This window comes from Microtus pennsylvanicus, chromosome 6 (assembly GCF_037038515.1).
Source record: "Microtus pennsylvanicus isolate mMicPen1 chromosome 6, mMicPen1.hap1, whole genome shotgun sequence".
Taxonomy (NCBI): domain Eukaryota; kingdom Metazoa; phylum Chordata; class Mammalia; order Rodentia; family Cricetidae; genus Microtus; species Microtus pennsylvanicus.
Genome location: NC_134584.1, coordinates 13,272,136 through 13,285,843, shown reverse-complemented (window position 1 = coordinate 13,285,843; position 13,708 = coordinate 13,272,136). Strand labels below are relative to the sequence as shown.

General features: G+C 41.8%; 1 protein-coding gene across 1 annotated transcript in view; it reads left to right on the top strand.

The window, feature by feature from the left end:
• Dnah5 (dynein axonemal heavy chain 5) overlaps window positions 1-13,708 on the top strand; it is a 245,756-nt gene that overhangs the window by 187,785 nt on the left and 44,263 nt on the right. Inside the window, exons 61-65 of the mRNA XM_075975800.1 lie at window positions 259-396; window positions 4,302-4,437; window positions 5,041-5,357; window positions 5,933-6,088; window positions 6,879-7,061. Coding sequence (XP_075831915.1) covers window positions 259-396; window positions 4,302-4,437; window positions 5,041-5,357; window positions 5,933-6,088; window positions 6,879-7,061 — 930 coding nt within the window. The remainder of the gene's footprint in view (window positions 1-258; window positions 397-4,301; window positions 4,438-5,040; window positions 5,358-5,932; window positions 6,089-6,878; window positions 7,062-13,708) is intronic.

Sequence of the window (13,708 nt, the reverse complement as noted above, 5' to 3'; positions counted from 1 at the left end):
TCTGTAGCCTAAGATAACTTTTAGGCTATTTTACCTATAGAAAATAGATTAGCTGACTGGCATTCTAATGGTTTATAATTAATTTATGCTTATAAACATGATGACAAATTCACGTTAATGTTGGTTTCAATGCAAATAGAGGCGATTGTAGAGGTAGAAAGGACAGGCGTAAGCTTGTGCCATTGTTGAACTTTTACCATTTAAACTGTGGGTGTTTGGGGGACTTCCTGCTTTGCCCTCATCCTGTGTCCCCTGCAGGCCAACTTGGTAGTGCAAGAGAACCGCCACATGCTGGCCATGCAGGACCTGCAGAAGGCCCAGGCAGAGCTGGACGACAAACAAGCGGAGCTCGATGTGGTGCAGGCCGAGTATGAACAGGCCACGAGTGAAAAGCAGGTAGCCAAGGCGTGGCACGGGAGGGATGTCTGTCCCTTCCGCTGGCTCCTGTGAGCTCTCATTCCTATGCTCTCTTTATCTGATGGCTTGGTTTTCTGTAAGAATTCACGGAGTTTTATGTATAATGCGCACATAGCACAGGATTCTTCACTGAGCTCTTGGCTTCATTTCTCCATCCCGTTGTATCCCTCCTCTGCCCCTGCACCCCCCAAATAAAACAAAAATTTAAGAGACAAAAGGGGAAAAGAGAAGAAAAATCTCATCAAGGAAGCTGCAGTGTGACACAGTGAGTCATGCAGCAAACCCCTTTGTCCATATAGTTTACTTGCAAGTGTCCATTGCAAAGAGTCATTGGCCTGGCTTGAGGACCCTGGTTTCTACTACACTCTCTGATCTGTTGACTTTGTTTCTCACAAACACCAAAAGCTGTTGATAAGCTTCAGGCTGGTCCACTGACAGAATCTTCTTGTAGGACACAACTATGCCAGGTCTCCTACGCAAGTGGATAGAGATGATCCCTGTGCACCCTGGGTCATCCCAGGATCCCCGCACCGTTACATTTAGTCTTTCAAACAGTTTTATAGCCAGGTGGGACAGATACTTTATACAGTAGGCAAGACACAGAGATGTCAAGGGAGAATTCTGGGTTTCAGCTGATCAGTAAAAGCCTTGAGTAGACTTGGATATTTTGATGTTGACTTAAGGCCTTCCTGTTACATGGATGTAGTTGACTACAGGAGCATGCTCTAATTACAGTGATTGTCTATAAATTTCTCAACACACACACACACACACAGAGACAGAGAGATAGAGAGAGAGAGGCACATGGGGATGGGGAAAGAGAGATCTTTGTACTTGTTGAAAGAACCTAGGTTCATATACTTGCAATCAATTATACAAAACAAAGTTCCCCTAAAGACTCCCTTCCTTCTGAAATCCACGTGGATTTAATGTAGAGTTCACGCAGCTGAAACCTCAGGGTTCCTCACTCACGCAGGAGGCTATGAGTGCTCGGATCAACAAGACTGACAGTCTTATGGCGACAGGAGGCTGGGTTGCGCTCTGCAGATACTTGCGTATTAACATTCGGAGAATATGCCTGAAGTGATTCAGAGAAAAGACACTGGAGTGCCTAAGTCACAAAACTATTCCATGATTCTCCTCCCCCTGTTTTAAATACCTATGTATCTCATATTTGCCGAAGATCTATTATTAAAGCCATCCCCATACCAATGACATAAGCTTTCAGCCCCACTTAGACTGGCTCTACGAACCCTGTATTGTGTTTGGCAGATGGGAGCTGTATTGACTTTCCTTTGAATATTTTATGGAAGTGGCCCCTGTCCAGATTAAGACACTTGCTAGTGACTCTGCAGTTTCATTGTGTGCAGAATACACGCTGCTTCCCTTAAAAAGCAAAGTCTCCTGGAAGCCGTGTGAGAGCATCTCTAAAGACGTTTGCAGGAGTAAGTCAGCAGCATCCGCATGGGTGCGCATATTTATACCCAGGGAGCTCACTTGCCCGAGGAGAAGATTAACACTGCAGCTTCAGATCCACTTTAAAAAGCAGGTGGGAAGAGCATGAATTTCTGTCTTTCTGGATAGTCACTTGTATGCAGAAGCACGCATGAATAACAGATTCCTTTCTTCTGTTATTGTGTTTACGTTTTAGCAGGGTTGCATTTACTCATCCCAGTCCTTGTTATTGCTGCTCTGGAGCATCTGTTGTTGGCCTAGAGCAGTGGGTCTCACCCTTCCTAATGCTGCAAACCCTTGACACAGTTCCTCATGTTGTGACCCCAACCATAACACTATTTTATTGAGACCTCAGCACTGTAATTTTGCTACTTTGTGAATCACAGTGTAAATATCTGTGTTTTCCGATAGCCTTAGGTGACCCCTGGGAAAGGCTGTTTGACCCCCAAAGGGTCATGACCCACAATTTGAGAACCACTGGTTTAGACAAATGAACACCTAAGAACTGTAAAAATATGACCATAGCTTGAAAACTTGAGTTTCAACAAATTTCACATTTCTTTAAGTTAAAAAAAAAATTAGTGTTGAGTTTTCTGCCACGAACTTCTGAATAACCTTCACTCATTCCTGCCGCGTTTTCATTATTCCTAGGGCTGGATGAAGCTGACAGGGGCTCGTGGGCCTCCCAAAAGGGCTCTAGTCTACAGTTCATTGTAACCTCGGTCTGCTTGGTTTCTTCAAAGAGTGCCCTGGTTACTGTCCTCAAAGGACACAGTACCTTGTTGTAGGGACCAATTTCTCTGGCCTTCTGAAGAATGAACCAGTTTACTGGCTGGTGAGGAGAGACTAGACCACAGAGCCGAACCAAGGGGATTCTGTACCCGACCTTTAGTTGAGACCACAGGAACAGTCTGCCTGTCAATCTCACAAACTGCTGTTGGCCTATGTTGTAGCATCCAGAGAAGGCTGGGTGCCGAGAGAACAAAGACAGGCAGGGAAGGCCTAGAATTTTTTTTTTAATTGGCTGCATATGAGTAGGGATGAGAAAACGCAATTAAGAATGTCTTTTAATTGAAAACATTGTTTTAAATAGTTACATGGAACCAAACATCATGCAGCTGGTATCTTTATTCTTGGGAGGAGGCAGATGGACATATGTAGTGGAGTTATGCTGCAGAAGTGGATTGTGGATTAGTTTTCATTCACTAAAGGGGAAGACAAAACTCCAGAAGGAAGGTGAAAACAATTGGGTTAAGTATCTCCCTTTTGCCAGACACTGTATTGTGTTATTCTTACAACAGAGTCTATTCATTACAGAAAATGTATTTAGGCAGTCCCAGAGAGGAATATAAATAATACTTGGCTCTTGGACCAGAACATATGCTATATATTTTGCATATACTTTAAGCCCATTTATAAACAGAGCCTTCAGTGCCAACTGTTTTATTATCGAAGGTATTAACTTCATAAAATATTGCAAACTTTTTCGGTCATAAAAACTTGCAAAATAGTTTTAATCAGTTTAGAGTACTTATATCAGCACACTCTAATAATTTAAAAGGTGGTTGAAGTTATCCCACTAAAGAAAAGTATTAAACAGTTTAAACTTTCTATACTGTTATAGGTATTCCCATTAAACTTATCCTGTAAGAAGGTACAGTATGGGCTAGCTATAGATGGATATCTACTGATGTACACCGTTTGCTCATAATTTATTTCCTCTGCTTTCACATGTAATGCTAGCCGTCATCTCTTAAACATAGATGCCAAGAAGTATTTGTGCTGGGAGTGTAGTTCAACAGCACAGTACATACCTAGCATGCCTGAGGCCCTGTGCTCCATCATCAGAACCAGAAACTAGAGATGGGATTGAGTTCTGATTGGCAGTAATGTATGGAAGTCTGCCTTAAAGTTCTTTTTCTGGATCAAGGAAAGGCTAAAAAATACATATAAGTTAAATGAGGTTCAAATTTATGCAGATACCTTGGAGTACAATGAGGAGAAGATTACAGGTAATCTAAGATTTTTTTTTTGACATGAAATAAAGTGTTGCTTTAGATAAGGCATGGATGACCCCAGGGTTCAGCATGAGAGATATTCTTAATTGCATTTTTATGAGAATTTATATTCTTTACATATTTTGTACTACATGATGCTACCCTGTGTGATTTTACTAGTGAGCGACAGGAACGTCCATCTTCTGTTAGTGACACCTGAGAGGATTTGGATGCTGGGTTCAAGGTGCCGGATAGGGAACTAGAGACTGAACGGGGCCAACACAAACACTTGGAGGTAGAATCTGTGTTTCCTGTGAAACGGGCCTTGCATGTCCCAAGATAGGCAGGCAATAAATGCTTTAACGCTCCACGTTTGAACTAGAAGCTACTTTCTCTGAGCAAATGTTTTCTTCTGGTTTTGGCCTTCTTCAGACCTTGCTGGAAGATGCGGAGCGGTGCCGGCATAAAATGCAGACAGCGTCCTCGCTCATCAGTGGCTTGGCAGGTGAAAAGGAACGCTGGACAGAGCAGAGCAAAGACTTTGCTGCACAAACTAAACGGCTTGTAGGTCTGTAGCTTCTTTTATTAATGAGACTGTGTGTTGACTGGGATGGAGTCAGAAGCCTTAAGCTTTAATCAAACAACACTTGCTTGTTTCAAATTCCTCTTTGTGTTTGTGTGTCTAGTAAAATTTCAAGGAGACAGGTAATTGTCTGGTACATATGTATTCTGATTTAATGGGTTAATGACCTTCACACTTCTTTGTAGTTTACTTTCAAATGCTTTGATAAGTGTGGGAATATTGATCAAGGGCATTTTGATGAAGACTCTTTCTTCTCTGGATTTTATTTATTTTTTTAATTGTTTTTTGTTGAGCTAAATGTTTTTCTCCACTCTCCTTCCTAGAGGTCACTGTCTTACAACAAAGTTATGATGACCCAGTGCTTGAATTCTGACAGTTGTTTCTCAATTAGAAAATTAGACCCTGTTCAACTTCAATCAAACTCACACTTATTTATCAAGCCATGTGTAGCCCATGCTTACAGGTTGAATTGTGTAATTTAGTTTAAAAGAATAGCTGCAGTTTTATACTACTTTTTCAATTGTAGTGACTTACACAATTGTATGGATGGTCACAGACTATTTTAGGGGTGCTTGCTTTCTGTTTTAGGGGACGTGCTGCTGGCGACAGCTTTTCTGTCATATTCTGGTCCATTTAACCAAGAGTTTCGAGATCTGCTACTAAATGATTGGAAGAAGGAAATGAAAGCCCGTAAAATTCCATTTGGGAATGATCTAAATCTTAATGAGATGTTGATTGATGCCCCTACTATCAGTGAGTGGAATCTACAAGGCCTTCCAAATGATGATCTGTCTATCCAGAATGGGATTATTGTCACAAAAGCATCTCGCTACCCTCTGCTAATTGATCCACAGATTCAAGGCAAGATCTGGATTAAAAATAAAGAAAGTCAAAATGAACTCCAGGTGATTTCCTCTTGAGCACATTCACATACTTCTGGTTGTATTTCTCTATAGATCTCTTCCAAAATAAAAGTGTGTGGGGGGGGAATATTTGAATGTCTTACAGGTTTTGTTTGGAATCCTAAGTAAGATATAAGCTTATGTGTAATAACAAAGTCTTTTCCATAAACTTATTGTTTCCATTTCTGGTCACACCTATTAGCATCATATCTCAGTGACTCACGGCTCAGACTCTTATCTGTCAATGCTATGGCTTTCTTTGAGAATCAGAAAGCCATAGGGACAGTGGCTTATGGACAGACTTCTAGTTGTCTACCAACAGGGATAGAAAGAAGCAGTGATGTCCCACACAACTTTAAAATGCTTCAGGGCAGGGGATAATGTTTGTCTACTGAAGGCAACATGAAAATGTTTAAGCTTTCCACATTACTTCATGTAGCATGGTTTCAGTGCCAAGGCTTCTCATGTTCTTGTTTTGTTTCCTGTGGCAAAGTGTTTAGAGCTCACATGACATCACTGTCCATTGCATCATGAGCTTGTCCCTCCAGAGTAACCTTGTGACCCCATTCTACTTGTAGGTTACATCTCTAACCCATAAGTACTTTAGAAACCACCTGGAGGACAGCCTTTCCCTTGGACGGCCGCTACTTATAGAAGATGTTGGGGAGGAACTTGATCCTGCTCTGGACAATGTTTTGGAAAAAAACTTTATTAAGTCTGGATCTACCTTTAAGGTAGGCTAAACCCATTGGTAGCAATACGTAGAGCATATTGCATTCCAGTAGATGAGACACAGTTTTCTCAAGAGGTAGCAATTGGAGTTGGTTGGGGTGGGGTGGGCTACTTTTCTTGAGTTGGGACTAAATCAATGAAGAACAATCCTTTCTTATGTTTGTCTCTTTTACTTCTGTAACAAAGAAATGGATTCTATTTTGATCTTTGACCACTGAAATCTTTAAGAACATTTATGTGTCCCCCCTCTTTGTCTGTACAGATATGAGCACACTTATGAAATCCTTGAACTCTGTTAGAAACTGAAGCCACATGTGTGTCCACAAGTCTTCATCCTGGCCCTATCCTTTGCCTGCCATAAATTCTATACAAATGCCCCCACCCTGCTTTCTCATGCCATTTTTGGGCCTTGCTTGTGGGACTTCCAAAACCTCAGTTTGTGACTAGCAAACCTTCTCATCATTCTCTAGCTCTGAGCAAATTGTGGGTTAGCTTTTTCTCAGTTCCTTGGCTTAGTCATGACACTTTTGACAACAAATTCTTTGTCTATTACATGGTATGATTAGAACCCTTAGCTACCTCCCCCTTTCTTTCCTTTTGTCCCTTCCTCCTTCCCTTCTGGTCTCTCCTCTGCTGTCTTAGTAGGATCTTGAAGCTCTGTGAGTACCTAGTGATAGTTTCTTTTTTGTTTTGCTATAGAAATTAAATTCATTAGCAAATTGATCCAATCAATAACTGATTAAAAGGACTCAGGTGTATCTCTCCTCTGTTTAATTTTCTTTTTAAATAAAGGTGAAAGTCGGTGACAAGGAAGTAGATGTTATGGATGGCTTTAAACTCTACATTACTACCAAGCTGCCGAATCCAGCCTACACCCCAGAAATAAGTGCTCGGACCTCCATCATTGACTTCACAGTCACTATGAGAGGCCTGGAGGATCAGTTACTTGGGAGAGTCATCCTCATGGAGAAACAGGTGGGGGATCAAGACCAACTCTGTTTTTGCACTGTCTTAAATTGAGAAAAATAATATTAAAACAGCAATAGAATTAATTCCTCTTTTATCTGTGGTTTCCCTGTGTCCTAAATCTTAGTTATAACATTGGCATTGCTTTAGAAGCCACTAATCTGTAATCCTAAATTCACATTAATTCTTCAGTATTTTCTTTTTCCACATAAGGAAAAGTATTAGCCAATTATCTACATATGTATTTCTTTGCATGCATGTACTGGGCTGTGGTGTATACATGTGCATGTATTTATATGTGCAAATGTGTGTAGAGACCAGAGATTGAGACTGGGTATTTCTCCTCACCTTTTTAATTTAAACTTTTATCATCATCACGATATAATAATAATAATGATAACGATTATAATAATTTTTATACGTGCTTTGCCAGCATGAGTATCTGTGTACCACATACGTGCTGCTGCATGTGGAGGTCTGAAGAAGCCATTGAATCTTTTGGATCTGGTGTTATAGAGGGTTGTAAGCTGCCATATGGGTGTGGGGAATTGAACCTGGGTCCTCAGAGAGGACAAGGGCTGCTCTTAGGTCTAAAACCATCTTTCCAGCTCTTTATTTTTTAAGATGTGACCTTTCACTAAGTCTGGAGCTGGTTCCATCAGCTCTGCTGGCCAGTCAGTCAGCTTCAGTGATTCACCTGTTTCCCCACCACATCTCCCAGGGCTGGGGATGCAGGCGCATGCCACAGTGCCCAGCTTTTTACATGAATCCTTGGGTTTCAAATTTAGGTTTCCATGATTTTGTGGCAGGCACTTTAGAGAATCATCTCCCTATGTTGGGACCGTTTGGAGTCCTGGCCTCCAGCTGCTCTTCCCTGCTAGAGATCTTTACTTTCCTTCTGATTTGAGTTACTGAAAGCTGTGTCAGAGTTGTTTACCAGCTCTGCTTCACGAGCACGTGTTGCCTTGTCTTGAGGATCAGAGGATAAGGTTTTCACCTGTTGGCCCACCTGACTGTGGGGTATATAAGCCTCCATGGTGCTGTTGAATAAGGGGCTTCTTACCAGGGACTAGAGGTCCGTGTCCTTGTCTCTCTGTCTGTATGTGTTTGTGTGTTTCAACCGCCAGCCCCCGCCCCAAGCTTGCGAACTGCACTGTAGCGCATTGGGCATCGCATCCCTACCCTCATGTTTTATAGATTTTCTTAAATTATGCACACCACTGATAACTTTCCCAAAATCAACAGTGTAACTCTGAGAATATAGTTATCATTTTATTTTGTTATTCTGTTCTTCAACTGTTTCGTTTCTATGAAAAGCTTCTTGTTTTGTGAATTCTATTTACCCGTTTACCTTCAGTTTTCTTGTCTACTTTTGTTTTGATTCTTCTTAGAATATAAGATGTAAACTTTGTTCTTGGGCCATAAGCAACCTCAGTTTTTGTTTATCTGGTTTTTATTTATGTGAGTGTATAAACACACACTTTTCCTCTGTGCATTGATCTGTACCCCATGCATGTAGATGCCTGCAGCGCCATAAGAGGATGTCAGATCTAGAAATAGAGTTGCAGGCAGTTGTTGCCACCCAGCATGAGTGCTGGGGCCTGGACCTGGGTCCTCTGCAAGAGCATCATTCTTTCTTAGACACTGAGCCATCTCTCTGCTCACCCACTCTAGTCCTGTTATCTAAAAGAGATCCGCGTATGACTGATGAGTCTGGTGTAAAACTTTCATAGCTCTGTGGCGGTTGAGTTGGTTTAGTGTATCAAGGCTGCTGGTGTCAGGCATGTTGACCTGAATTTGTTCCTATTACACACATGGTGGAATTTATGGACCAACTCCTGCAAGTTGATCTCCACATGTGTGTGTGTGACACATGCTTCTTCCCACAAATAAATAAATGAGTACAATATAAAGAAGAATTCATGTAGCCTCTCAACTCTACTGTTCCGGGTTGATCTTTGTTGTTGGGACAGATATTCTGACCAAAAACAGTGAGGGGAAGAAAGGTTTCTTCTTAGCTTATAATTCTATGGCACAGTCCATTGTTAGGAGCATCAGAGCAGGAACTCAAGTAGGAACTTGAAGGCAAGCCTGCTTGCTATTCCACACATTATTAGCTCTGAGAAAAGGGCTGACTTCACAGCCAAAGAAGGACAGAAGAACCTGGGGGGATGCTGCTTGCTGACTTGCTGGCCAGCTTATATTCAGGTAGACGCTGTATGCAACTCAAGACCACCTGCCTAGGGATAGGACTACCCACAGTGCGGACATGTACTACCTCCCATATCAATTAATAGTCAAGAAGATCCCACAGAGATATGCCTATGAGCCAGTCTGATCTAGACAATTCTTAAACTAAGGCTCTCCTTTCAGATGACTCTAAGTTGTGTTAAGATAATAGCAAAAGCTAGCCAGGACAGCCACTGACTTAATGGAGCCCTAGAAACATAACCCAATGTTGGCTTCCTTTGCTACTATTTTTTTTTTTTGAGCGGGGGGTATAACAATCTTAGTGCTCAGTGAAAAAATGACCCATAATTTATAAACTCCCCTTTTCGGAGTCAGCATTTCCTTTTGGAAGTGTGTGAAGCTTATGCAACGAGATGTAGAAGGCTTTGATGAGACTACCACGGTGAGGCTGAGGATGCTATTGACTTTCTCATGGGTTCGATAGCAGTGAGTTTCTTTTACTTCATGGCCCATGCTATTCTGACCTGAAGATATATTAGGTTAAGATCATTGGCAAATTCCTTGACTCTTCACCTCTTCCTGTCTCTATGTCTTCTGCATGCTGCACCAGGCTTGCTCTTCTGAGCTCTACAGCCAGAAGAGAAAGGGAAAATATCTGTCTCTTTCTTCTTCCTCCTCTCTCCCCCCATCTCTCACTGTGTTTTTAATTACAACATATAAGTGAAATGCATGAGTTCAGAACTTGCTTGAGGAGCCTTTAACTCAGCTTCATAAGTTCATATGGGTAGTTAACCTTACTGTGAGAGGAGCCAGTGCTGGTTCTGGCAGAGTAGCTATTGAGGAAAAAAACAGCCTTTGCCACACACCTGTTACATTTTAGGAGGTGATTGGAGAGATGCAGCATGCCACCCGGGTACTTCAGTAAAGATTGGGGTTTGAATCACCAAAATGTACTGTTGAGCACATGAAATCGCCAGAGTCTTTTGGGCCAGCATCCAGCACCGCAGCCCTAGGCTCTGATGTCACCTGTAGCCTTGGTGGCAGGTTGCATAATGTTATTGTCTTTGGTTTTTTTATATTTGTATTTGTTGAGAGAAATACAATTTTCCTGGAAGAAACAATTTGGTCTGACTGATGCTGGCTGCAATAGAACAAAGCAAAGGCAACAACAAAACCACCAGTCCCCAGCTTCAGTGGCAGGGGAGGCTTACAGTATCGAGGGCTGATTTCAGATTCTTAGAGACTTTCATCAGCCTTACAAAAATAAGTGTGGGTCCCCATATAGCTAGTGTTTCCCTCTTCTTGAGAAAATCACCCCCTTACTAATGTATCATTGGCAGGACACATGCTCACAACAAACAGTTTTTTCAAGCATCATGGCCAGGGTAGCATGACAGTCTATTTGCTTGTATTTATTTTTTCAGCACCAGGGGATTATCTTACTATGTACATCAATATAATAATTATAGTTATCTTTTCCTTAGCTTTGCCAAAATAAAATGTAAAGATGAAAGAAATAAGTTGATGGACTTATGTGAGTGTGTGTTTGTGTGTGTGGTCACACTCCAGTGTTGCTCCTATACACCATCCACTAGGTTCCGGAAGACCTAGTCTCCTAATGGCCTCATACTTACCAGCTAGGTGAGGTTGGCAGGCCAATGGCCTTAGGATCTTCTCCTCTCCAGCTTGCCAGCATTAGAATTACAGGCACATGCCACACACCTGGTGTAAACAGAAGGCTTTTCTCTGTCTTGCCTGGTTCCACTGGACCAATTTCTCTCTACCCACTGGGTCTTGCTAGTTCCCACAAACACTTATGAAATAGCCATTGTGAAGCTCACTATCAGTTACACTGTTAAGCCAATGTCTTAGGCTTCTTATTGGCTAGCTCTAACAATTAAATCAACCCATTTCTATTAATTGTGTATTGCCATGAGGCTGTGGCTTACAGGTGTGGCATGTTACTCCTTTGGCAGCTACATGGTGTCTCCTTGACTCTGCCTACTCTCTCTCTGTATTCCTGTTTGGACTTCCCACCTGGCTTTGCTCTGCTAAGCCATTGGCTGAAACAACTTTATTCATCAATCAATAAAAACAAGGCATATAAAGGACATTCAACATCATACCTGGCTTTTCTGTGTGGGTGCTGGAGACTGAAGTCATATGAGCACCTGCTGGCTAAGCAGTCTTTCCAGTCCTGTGACTGACTGTGCACAGATTAACATTGTCTGTTTTTATCAGGGAGGTTCTCTTTTCCCCAATATCTCTTCTTCCCGCTATATAGTATCTCTAAATTTTCTCATGTGACTGAGATTTCTCAGTCTGGGTGGTGAATTAGGGTCTGAGCTGATCTGTTTTATTTTTTTTTCCTGAGCCATTTGCCATAATCTAGTCACTGCATTTAAATGAGTCATCTCTATGTGCTTTAGGAACACAGGATTAGAAATTGACTTCTGATATTCAAGAAGATAGTATTTTTCAACTAAGATGTCCCAAAGTGAATCAGAATAATTTTGTCTATAAACCTTTCTCATCAAAGAGAATATTTTTTGGCAAACCAAGATATTTAGATATATAGATAGGCACATATACAGAAGGATAAACATTTTTCTCACCTATTCTGCATATTAAGAAATAGTCTGCTTGCTATTTTGAATAGAAATAGACATATTTTTAGGAGAAGGAGAGATAGCCTGAGGAGCCATGCAGTTCCTATCTTAGCTACAGGATGCCTGTACCATCCTTATGTGTGAGTTTCATGTACATTTTATGGGTAAAAGCCCCGAGGCTTGTGTGACGTCATAAAATGGTCTCTGTGATGCAGATAACCATCCGGGTATGTGTCTTTCTGCCATCCTAGGTTCCTTTCCGAACCTGCTATAGGTAAAGATTTCACAGCATCTCCCTCTAGGAGGTCAGAGGCCATACTGTGTGATGTTTACACATTTAAATGTTTTGTGACTTATCACCACTTTTTTTCCTACTGATGCCACAAAAGGCGGTGTTTTCTGAAAACTGCTGAAGGAAAGCAACATTAGAGCAGCCCGTAAATGTCACCTGTTTGTACTAATTTCTATATTTTCTGGTTTGAAAATCTTATTTAGTGAATAAATGAATGTAAGCAATGACTAAGGACATTTCAAATGCTGCACAGCAGATGGCAGCCGTGATGGGGAGAATGTGTTTCCCTTGAGTGGCTACAGCTCAGCAAATTAAAAATAGTAAACGTGTAGACTTTCTGGATCTATGCTTTGCTTAAAGACGGGTAACTTGCTCACTGGGATCAGACCATGAGTTTCAGAATTTGGTGGGGCCCTTCCCACCAAAACTGCTCAACCAATAAGAATTCATGAGCTTGAATATAATGTAGAGTCAGTAGTCTGCTGTTTGCTCTTATGCAGTTTTCTTTCACAACAGCCCTTCTTTTTAACTTTGGGGTTTGCAGAGAGAGAATGTTCATGTTTGTATTTACACCATGGAGATTAGAGTTTTCAGCTCACTTTATGGTTCAGTCTACCTGTTAGCGACACAGCACCTGGTCATTTGTTCCATGATATTAATGGTGTGTACACGAGGTTCCAGGCATCACTGTCAGAGTTGGAGGACTTTAATAAATGACCAAAATAGACCAAACCCAAACCAACAAATCACACTTCTGGCTATCCTAAGGGAATGGCATATACATAAGCATTCATGTTTGTTAGAAGGTGTTAACATGCTCCCAAAATAAATAAATACCAAGCCTCACAAGATAGAGAACTGGGGAGCCAGGTGGTCGGAGGGAGGAACCTCATTGAGAAGGCACATTTAAGAAAGACTTGTAGAAGGGAAGACAATTAACTTTGTGGGAAGAATAAATCTGATAAATCAGTAGCCAGTGCAGAGGTCTCACGAGAAGATCGAAGCATGTGTTTGATGTAACAGGTCTCAGAGTCCTACATGGAGACCAGCTGTATCCCACTGTCTCGGAATATGTTAGAATTCCAGATCCTGGACCCTGCTCCAGATCTGCTATCCAAGCCTCCCCACCTGATTCAAATGTGCCCCGATGTGGGAACTTCTCACTTAGGAGTTTAGACCAGAGTAGTGTCAGTGAGGAAAGACTAGATTTTGATGTAGAGGTGGTAGGCTTTGATCATTAATTTATTGTGGAATCTGGGAAAAGGAAGCAACTGCAATTTATTCTGGGGGCTGTGAGATGACTCAGTCAGTAAAGGGGCTTGCTGTGCAAGCTGGGAGATCCTCCTTCAATGCTTGGAACCCACTTATGTGGAAGAAAAGAACCAGCTCCACAATTGTCCTCTGCCTTCTGCATTCATACAGTGGCACGCACGCACACACACACTCACACACACTATACACGCACGCACACACACACACACACACACTCACACACACACACTACACGCACGCACACACACACACACTCACACACACACACTCACACACACACACTATAGACGCAC